Genomic DNA, 10,578 nt, shown 5'->3' with positions numbered 1-10,578 from the left:
ATTTGATGGCCACACTTAAAAAAAAAAACAGATGGAAAATCAGGTGAAGAGGACAGAAAGGAAGAAGGGAGATAGCAGGTAGGTAGGGAATAAACAGGGTGGGAGTAAGAAATGTATTCCTTGGGACAAAGCAATCCTGTTGGAAGAAATGGGAAAACCTTGACCCTTCTAAAGGAAAGATCTTGCCAGACAAGGATCATGGATCTAGGATGCATAATCTAATCTGAAAGAGTGTCTGTTATCATTCTAGTGCCTTAATTATACCATTTGCCATAATCTCAGTAGAAAAGATTGAAGTAATCCATAGCAAACTTGGTTTTCCACACACACACAGATAGCTCAGCATATACATGACTGATTTTATCCACAAAATACATATAACATTTCTTGCAAATAACAAGAATGCAAGTAGCTCGGATAAATGTATTAAATTCCATTTCAGTCTAAATTTCTTATGATCATTTACCTAAACTATAACAAAGCATACTGTCATTGCCATACACCAAAAGAAGCTTATAATAGTGTGATTACTTCATTACTTTTTTACCTTATTAAGTACCTAGGTAAGTTAATTACCTAGATAATTGTGTAGCTTTTTTCAGCACCAGTATCATATAACAGAAGTTGGCATAAGTTATTTCGTATCACATATCATCACAGGGTGTATGCACTGTTTGTGGGAACAGCACATGTTAATCAGAAGAGGAAGCTGAATGAGCACGGGAGATCGGGGTGTACTTTTTTATTTTTAAAAAGACTCAAGATCCAGAATAAACATATGAGACTAAACAATTTAAGAAAGATTTGGAACTTGAAATTTGAATTTGTATTTCTTCTTTATTTACATTTTCTGGTATTTGCAAAGGTTCTTGAGATTTCAAAAGTCCAAAGACAATAAACTCCTTTTTAAATAAAAGAGTTTCCTGAACAGCCAAAAATTTAAAGGACTCATATATTGTGTGTAGCATTTTTTTGCATCTAACAAAAATGACATATTTTAAGATTTCTTCTAATAAATATTTTTCATATGAAAATAATTCTGAACATAGCAAACAAATATTGATAGTATATAGAGGCAGAAGAGACCACTACAGCAATTTTGTCTGAGTTTTACCTAGGATTCTCAGAATTTAACTTTTTCAATAGGAATTTTGGAAAAGAATCTAGTCTTCATCAAATATTCCCAGTATTGAAGAATTCACTACAACCCTCAGCATATGATTGCAATGGTTAATCACATTCACAGCTAAAACAGCAAAACAAATTATAAACCTTATTTCTAATCTAGATGTGATTAATACCAGCATTCAATTACAGGATTTTTTACAGCTCCTGATTTTTTACAATCTCCTTGATTGAAATGCTTTATATTATCAAAGTTTTTCTCCTGAAGTGTGTACTACATGTGCTCAAGTTGTTCCTGAACCATCTTTTTCATAAGTACATGGAGCGCTAAATGTTTCTGACTGCAAGGCAAAAATTCCTATTCTTTAGTCATGTCTGTGACTTCCCATGTCTCCTCTTCACCCACTGAATATATCCATGTCCATATGGATTGTACCTGGATGACTTAGTGAGGAAGCGTTTTTCCTGATAAGCGCTTATTTATTTCTGAATAGTACATATATTAGCCCTTTTGACTTGCTCACAAATTACTTCAGGATATTATCCATTATGATGTATTAAATCAAATATGTCCATGATTGAATCTTGCATTTTTTGCAATAAGTAGCAACATTCTCCTGGACTTTTATGGAATCAGGATTAGGCAGCCAGGCTTTTAAGGGTTTGACATCTTATTATTTGTTAACTGGCCTTCTGTCATCTGTCTTTGTTTTCATTATTATTGCTTTGCTATGTTCCTTTCAACAAGTGATTGATGCTTATTATTAGCAGTCCCCACACTGATGCTTTGTCCAGATTCTGAATTAATGCATTTTTGTATGAGGGTTTATGGTGGATTTAGAAGAATACACGTGAGAATATAATTTTCTGCTTTTAAGATTACAATCCTTACTTATCTCTTACTAGAGTCTTTTTCCTTTTTGTGCAAAAGTATTGAATGTGATTGCCAGTAATTTGATTTTTTTTAAATACGGTGTTAATTAGTATGTCTATTTTTAGTACGTGGTCATAAATTACTATCACCTATAAATTTCTTTTTTCTCCTTTACCTGCTTCTATCTTTTCAGTTAACATAGGACTGTTATAAAAAATAGAGAGTTAAAGAAGGCCTTATTTTATTATCAACATTTTTTCCTGTTACTAAATTCTGATTAAACTGTTTTCTTTCTCATTCCCTAGCCCGTGCTGCCCTTTTGTACTTACTCATCTCCATTGAAATCTTCTATTTTTCTCTGACACATTAGCAGTAGAATATCGCCATCTCGTTTCTAGTTTGACATTTATTTCTGTATATTCTGACATAATGATGCAAATTTGAAACATTATAAGCATTCACACACATCCGCACACACACACACACACACATGATCTATGCACAAACATATACAGAATTCTCTAATGGTAAAATAGCCTAAAATCAACAACTAGGGTGGTATCTGTTTTGATGATCTCCAGAGGGCCCTTCAAACCTTACTGATTCTATGATTCTATGATTCCATGATTGCATTGCTATGACAGTTGCTATTAACTCGCCATAACACTTTGGAATAATACAGTCTATGCAAAAAAAAAAAAAAAAAAAAAAAAAAAAAAAAAAAATTGTAATAGATAAATAATTTCTTACTCAACTCACTCTTTTATTTTAGTTACCTGCTATGTTATATCTTGTAGATCTTTAACCTGAAAGGTATAACAAGGTCACTGTCATGACAAAAAGCGAGTTCAAGATCTTCATCTATAAACTGTTTGGCTCATGTGAGGTTACTTGGTATATAATGCCTGCTACAGTATTATTAGCATTTATACATGACTGCAGTATAAATAGGAAAATAACATTTTACTGTCTAAGCAGATCAAGCATGCATTACCATCAGTTATTATGTTTCTGGCAAAGGTCTTGATGTGCACATGGAATAGCAATGTTCTCTAAGAGAAAAAAAAAACAGCTGAGAGATGTGAATCCTTTCCAAAATTGTAAAGACAATTGTTTTGAAGAGTGGGATTCTTCTAGGTTTCATCTTTATACTGGCAAACTTAGGGCTTTTATATATATATATATATATATATATATATATATTTTACTTCGTGCAGCTGTAGTGTATATTAGCAAACAAGATAAAAAAATAGAATATAATCTCCCACCCAAGATCTTTTTGCTGCATTTTAACCTCTTTCAGTATGCAAAAGGAACTTACTCTCTCAGACTTGGGTAAAAAAAGGTTTATAGGACTGATTTATCGGTGCTAAGGTTAAAGGGAAATTGTCAATATTGCACTGAACTATTTATTAAAAGTAAATGCCTGTACATCTCATTGTCCAATGCACAGTGAGGATTACCTAAATGCAAGCTCTCCTCAGATATCTTAATCCATCAGTCATTACAGTGATACTGTTTGCTCCTTTTGCAGAATTCAGCGGTTGGTTTCATCATGGAGCCCAAACTCTGACTACTGGAATGGCCCAGGCCATGTAAGGAAAGAGGAGAGAGCAGGGCAGGACTGTATCCCCTCTGCCATTCCACCTGAATAAGATGATGGGGTCTATAAAATCCTAATGTTAAAGCTTTTTAAAAAAAATTACTATTTTTTTAGGCTCACCTCATTCTCTGGTTTTCAGCAATGACACAAGTACAGACAGAAACAAGTGCAGAATTTTCTGGTGAAATGACTCCAGTGAAACTATACTTGTCATGAATTAGTGATGGGTAAATGGCCTTAAACTGTCTACTTTCTATGTGTTCAGGATATGTACTTATATTCACATCTGAATAGCTGAAGCTTTGAGACCTTCCTTTGTCTCTGGAGAGGAGAATCATGTAATTTAATAACAAAAAAGGGAAATGCAATGTGAGAGCCATATTTTTGCTCTATGGATATTCCTCCTCTTTACTGCCAGATATAAAAAAAAATAAAATTTTTGAAAAATATACCAACAAATAATCACTTAATAGCAGACTTACTGTCACAGTCTGTATTACAATGTATGCCCTTCCACAAGACATTTGTGTGCATGTGTAGTGTATGCTAGCAACAGATTTTACGGCAAACTGAAAAATGTTAAATTTAGCTTGTAATAACTAAGAGGTCTAGCTAATACAGCCGGAATCCATTTTGAAAAATAAATCCCCAGTGGATATGAGAATTAAATATCTGGATAGTTTATAGCCTTCCTGCCTATTAACTTCTCTATTTTGGGCAAAGTATTTTAAAATATGCCTTTCAGATATATCTGAAAGGTGGCCGCACCCAGGTGAAGCCCAGGTTAAGGAAAAAAACAGTGAAATTGGAGGAAAAGAGAATCTCTAAAAAATAGAATTGTCTGTTACAGTAGGCGGCCTCCGCCGCCGCCGCTCGCGCCTCTGTCCGCGGTGCTGAAGGCGGCGGCGGCGGCCCGCGCAACGGTCGAGTAACGGTCGAGCAACGGTCGAGCAACGGCCGCGGGGCGCGGCGGCGCGCGGAGGGCGGAGGGCGGGGCGAAGAGGGGCGGGGCGGGGCGGGGCGGGCGGCGGCGCGCGCTCCCGCGGGCCGCGCCGCTCGCGCAGGCGCGCCGCCCGCCCGTGTGAGTGCGAGGGAGCGCGGGCGGCGCGTGTGAGGGCAGGGCCGGCGGCGGCGGCGGGAGCGCAGCGGCGGCGGCGGCGGCGCCAGCGGCACGCGGCCATCCCCGTTATTTCCGGAGCCGGGACGAGAACCAGAGTGGCGGCGGCGGCAGCAGCAGCAGCAGCTCTCCGCGGCAGCGTGGGCAAAGGCTCCTCCGACTCCTGCCGCCCGCCCAGGGTGATTTTCGTTTCTTTTCTCCCGTGGTCGGCTTGCTCCCTCCGGCTGCTCGCCCGACGCGCAGCGGATCTAATTTGCTGACGAGCGCGCCCCGCGGAGAAGGAGGCAGAGAAAGAAGACAGGGATATTTCCGTGGCCTTGTGGATGCTCTACTTTTCCTGGAAATGCAAAAGATTATGCATATTTCTGTCTTCCTGGCGCCTGTGTTTTGGGGACTGATCTGGGGGGTCAATTCTAACAGCATACAAATCGGTAGGTGCCAGGGGACCTCGGTCTGCCCCTCACCGCCCTCCCTCGCCCCAGCCCCGCCGGTGTCACCGCCGCGCCGCGCCGCGGGTGCCAGCGCTCCCTTGCGAAAGCGGCGGCCGGCGGTTCCCCGCAGCCCCTCGCCCTGCCCCAGGCCGGTCCCGCCGCGCTCCCGGGCTCCGCCGCGGCGGCGGGGCGAGGAGGGTGGCGGTGGCGGCGCGGCGCTGTGCTGCGCGGGGCCGCGGCAGCGCGGCGAGCCGCTGCCGGCTCTGATGTGTGTGTGCGTGTGTGTGTGTGTGTGTGTGTGTGTATGTGTTTCCCTGCAGGGGGGCTGTTTCCCAGGGGCGCCGATCAGGAATACAGTGCGTTTCGGGTAGGCATGGTTCAGTTTTCCACTTCGGAGTTCAGGCTGACTCCCCACATCGACAACCTGGAGGTGGCCAACAGCTTCGCCGTCACCAATGCCTGTGAGTAACGGGCGCCGCTGCCGGGAGCGCGGGAGCGCGGCGCCTGCGCTGGGCTGCGCTGGGCGCCGCGGAGCAGGTGCGGAGCGCGGCCGGCCCCGGCGTCGGGAGGGGGCGGGGGCGGGAGGCGAGCGGCCCCCTCTTCCCCCCTCCCCGGGGCTCCTGCGTGCCGCTCGCCGATCTGGCACGGGTTTAAAATGGTTCCTGTCGCCCCCGCCGCGGCGCCTCGCCCCGCGCGTTACATAAGGCTGCGCGGCTCCCGCCAGCGCCCCGGGGCGGGCCGGCGGGCGGCGCGTACCCGGGCGGGCCGGGCCGGGCCGGGCCGGGCCGGGGGTCGCGCCCGCCGCGCGCATCAGCCATTTTACGCGTCGCCGTTCTCCATGTTGCAGCGCGTCGCCCCCGGCTCCCGCAGGAGCCCCCTTGCCGCCGCCGCGGAGCGCTTTGCCTCCGCCCCCGGCGCACAGCCGCTTTGGCGGCGGAGGGGCGCCGGCGAGCGCAGGGGAGCCGCGGGGGATGCGCGCTCCCCGAGGCGCCAGGCACGGTGGATCTGGAGGTTGGCAACCGGCGAGAGCAGTTCTCCTCCCCTGGCGACTCTTTTTTCCCCTCCTCCCGGCGTCTCTGCCTTATGGCAGGTATGCTATATGCAGTGCCCAAGAGGTGCTTGGCACACCTGCTGGGCAGGCGTGCAGAGCTCACCCCAGGCAGTGTGCAGTGGCAGGTACGAGGGTAAGAGATGGGGCTCACACACAGCTGAAGGAAAAAAAAAAAAAAAAAAAGGTTAGAGCATGTAACCAGGCAGAGTAAGGCTGTTTTCCTAATCTTTGAGAGCCATTTGGGGAGTTCTTGTTTCTTTAGGTCATGAGGGTTTCCAGCACCTGGAGTTGTATGTGGTTAGTATTTGCAGGATATGCTACTGGGACTATCGGTGAAGGTGTTACTTAGTGGTCTAGGTGATGTTCTGCATGTGAGACAGGTCTGTCTGTGCTTCTCTATTCTGTGAAGTTGGTGAAATCCTGAAAAGAATTTAATCAGAAGAGTTTTTTTTCTACTTGTACTAGAGACAGCCACCTGATCTTTGAGAAAATAAAGGAATTACATTTTTCTCCAACTCCATCCGGTTTTGTGTGCGTGTGTGCGCACATGTGCATTCTTGAGCTTAGCTGTCTCCCCTGGAGAAGTCTTACAATATTTAGATGACCCATACAGACTATAGACTGCAGCAATGGGCTTTGAGATTTCCAGCATAAGGGAGTTACTGCCCACATTTTGGGTTACCTTTCCTTACATGTCCAAGGCTTTCATTTTCAAGCAGTTTGAAGAGCACCAAATTAAAGCGTGAACAGGTACTTGTTTTAAGCTGCCTCAGTTTTAAGACATCACCGATGGGTCACTGCAGTTATCCTGTTAGTTGGTTTTGATTGACCAGTGAAGCACATGCCAAAAAGAGATGTAATATTTCCTTGATGACCTTGCAAGAAAGGTTTGACTCAAGGACAAGGAATTCTGATGACAAATATTTGCTATTACAGACAAAATTTAGCAGGTGGTTGCACAGAACTGCATGCACAAACAGATGAGGACAATCCATCTGTTTTCATCTCCTTTATCATCTTTTGCATTCGTTCTTACTTGAAAAAATAAAATTTTGCAGATTATTATTTCAGAATAGTGCATAAAGAATGTATGTCCAGCACCAGCAGTGGTTAAACAATGCAAGTGTAATAAAAAACTACAGCAATGTAGCATAATATAGAATTGAAATGGAAAATGCTTCAATAATTGTCCAGATCTTTCACTCCCACAAGGTGATAGGTGATCTTCCTTGACAGAAGTTGGGACCGTCACCTTAATAGGACACTGGCCTGAGCAGAAAAAGGCCACTGCTTCTTTCTAAGCAAAACGAAAAATTTGGTAAAATCCAAACTTAAAATATTGCTGCTTTTGATTTAAAAAAAAATGAAGGAAAAAAGAGAAGAAGAGCAGCCCCTCCCGGCCCCAGCGTGCTCGCTGGCAGCTAGACGCCACGCAGAGTGCTTTCGGCAGGCGGTTTGCGCGGGTGAGCCCCGGCGCAGGGCGGCAGCGCGGCGGCCGGCAGATGGCAGCCCGCCGCCGTCCGGGTTGCTCCCCGGACCCGCGGGCGCCTCTGCACCTTCTGCAGCAGCACCGAAACTTGCAGCGTGCAACTCTGGCCACTTAAACAAGGGAAAAATATATATATATTATAATATATACATATAATAAATATATATATATAATTATATATATATTATATAATATAATAAAAAACCGTCCTCCCTCCCCGAAATCTTTAAAACTATTTATGGGAAAGTTGAAACTTACTATCTGTGCTTGCCCTGATCTCCTTCACAGAGCAGTCTTTAGATAAATGAGTTGTATTGCTGATATTGCTTTTAAATTAATTTTCTGAACTTCCAAAGAATAAGGGAACAGTGGTCATCTGCTGCTGAGGAATGTCTAAAACAATGTAAGTTAACTCAGTAAGTCATTTGAAGGTGACCAGAAGATATGTATGAAGGAGGCTCTGTTTCATAATGCTGTAGCTCGTAGGTTGCACTAATTCATGTAAGGTGCCCAATGACAAATAGTCATTTTAAATTGTGAATGTAAGTCTTGGTTAAAGCTGTGTTGGCAGGTCATCAGGAGTGAATGCTGGAATCTAATTGTAGTTTGATAACTCTTGATGTGGTGTGGTGAAGAAGGCTTCATGGTTTTGACAGAGAGATGGTGCAGTCTTTTTGCAGACTGATGAACAATTAAGTGAGATGTTCATTGCCATGACTGTAATTACATCCTTAAAGAAAAATGGGTTAGACTCATCCTTCTTTGATAATTCTTGGTGATTGAGAGGATTACAATCTAGGTAGTAAACGCAGATGTTAACAAAGCAGTTCATTCTAAGCTTTTTGGCTTTTAACAGCTGGGGCAAAGGTACAGGTAATTCATGGGTTGGAATTGGAAGTTGTCAAAAAAATTGGACTGTACTGTCCAGTAAAGTGTAATTGAGTCTAGTCTAATTGAAGAAGTGCTGACCATCAGCAATATGAGATTTAAAAACAAAATTGTTAATTTCATCAAAACAATCAAAGAGGAAAAACTGTTGAAGATAAAATCCTTTTCCCTTAAGTCCACCTGCCCAAACAGTTGTAGTTGTGTTAAATACTTATGCATACTTTTTTTTTTTTTTTCGCACTGAAAGGATACTGAAGTCACCTAAAGAGAGTTTTCCAATGGAGTACTATAAAACCTCAGTAACTGTAATGGGTTTTTCTTATAGTAGTTTCAGCACAAAGGTAATATATGCACAGAGTTGAAAGTTTAATCCTGCTGGCTCAAGAGAGTGTTGAGCATTTCCATTTTAAATCGAGTCCCACCGCTCTGCAGGGATCACTGCACCATGACATTATGACAAGGGGATGCTGATTCATGCATAAACCTTAGATCCTTTCATTATATCTTCAACCACCAGCTTTGAAAGCTTATGAATATCTAGCATGTTGCAACTCTGAATTATGTTTTTTCCCAGCCATTTTGGAATATGATGCTATAGATTGCTTTCTTAAAGGAAGAGCATGCAATATACTACTAGAAAAGTAATTAAATAGTAACTCAAGAAAATGTGTCCTGTAGATAAAGGAGACACTGAGATCTGTTTATTTGAATTAAAGTTACTGTGGACTAAGCCCAAATATATTTCACAATATATGGTTAGAACAGATATTGAAGGGAAAAAAGAATTTGTTAAATGCTTATGCTTAGGTTTGTTCATATTTCTGGTCCTTCTCATTTCCTTTGCACTATAAAGTGTTGCTCAGGCTCAGTAAGCAGATGTGAAATAGGTTTAGTACCCTATTGTAATTAAAACGGACAAGATCAAATGGGTTTCTATAACAAAAAAGATTCAGTAAGACCAGCATGTAGCCTAAATCAGGAACTCATGTGCTTTTCTTGCTCTCAAAACACTTCTCCCCTCAGAATTATTCTGTAGCAAAATTTTAACTTTCCTCTACTCCTGAGAGCTATCCATAAAGAAACCTGGATCATTTATTGTGTGACTGCACTATCATCGCTGTACCTCTTTACTCCTGGCTTGCAGAGCATTTTCATACAGCCATGCTCCAGAATGTGGGAAGATATAAATTTGATGGTTTTGGCTTGGCTACTTGATTTTTCCAAATTTTTACTATGATTATTGTATTAATGTTGTCATATATACATGAAATAAATATCTGCCATACTCTTTGGAATATATTTTTCAATACATATTTTATTTTTATAAACTTTCAAGTGAATTATATTTAATAGCAATTTGTGAGGAGCATATTCATCAAGCTTTGCATGTATCAGTCCAGCTCGTAAGTCAACCAAGTATCACTCAAGCTTTTTAATATACTTATGTATTCTTTTGTTTATATTTAATATATAAAATGTTACTATGCATGTAGGTAGGGATATACTTTAGTCCTTGCATACATAAGACTTGCTGTACTAAGCAGGGTTGAAAACAAAGGCCATTGCATTAAGTAATATTACTATTACTGCTATTTTTGTTAGTTCTTCTATCAAGCTTCTCATTATAAAAATAGTTTTGAGAACTAAGACATGTTTAACAGCTATAGTTCTTCCTGAACAGTTGATAATTACTGAGGAAGGAACATGTTATTATTTTAAAAACATATTAAACAAAACCTGTTCTATTATAATTATGTGAAAAATAAAGATAATCTGTATCATTATTTTTTCAGGCACCTTCTGCTAAAACATGCTTAAATTATCAAAAAAATTAGCTCAAGGAAAATACTGAAAGTTAATAATTTACTAATATCTGCTGGTAGGAGTAATTTTCAGGAAAGAGAAATGAGGATGTAACCCATAGTGTGTATACACATGTATATATGTATAGTGAACAGTAGTTCATTTTGGATGTCACATAAAGGAAAAGCAGGACATTG

General features: G+C 41.8%; 1 protein-coding gene across 3 annotated transcripts in view; it reads left to right on the top strand.

The window, feature by feature from the left end:
• The first annotated feature begins 5,047 nt into the window (after positions 1–5,047).
• Positions 5,048–10,578, top strand: part of GRIA2 (glutamate ionotropic receptor AMPA type subunit 2) — a 90,478-nt gene continuing 84,947 nt past the window's right edge. For 2 of the 3 annotated variants that reach the window (XM_062574731.1, XM_062574729.1), the window contains exons 1-2: positions 5,063–5,150; positions 5,471–5,611. In XM_062574731.1, the coding sequence (XP_062430715.1) occupies positions 5,063–5,150; positions 5,471–5,611 (229 nt within the window). Of the gene's footprint in view, positions 5,151–5,470; positions 5,612–10,578 lie in introns of all 3 variants that reach the window. The other variant, XM_062574732.1, reaches the window with a different exon arrangement.

Source organism: Rhea pennata, chromosome 4 (assembly GCF_028389875.1).
Source record: "Rhea pennata isolate bPtePen1 chromosome 4, bPtePen1.pri, whole genome shotgun sequence".
Classification (NCBI taxonomy): Eukaryota; Metazoa; Chordata; class Aves; order Rheiformes; family Rheidae; genus Rhea; species Rhea pennata.
The sequence above is the reverse complement of the archived record's forward strand: the minus strand, read 5'-3'. Positions and strand labels throughout refer to the sequence as shown.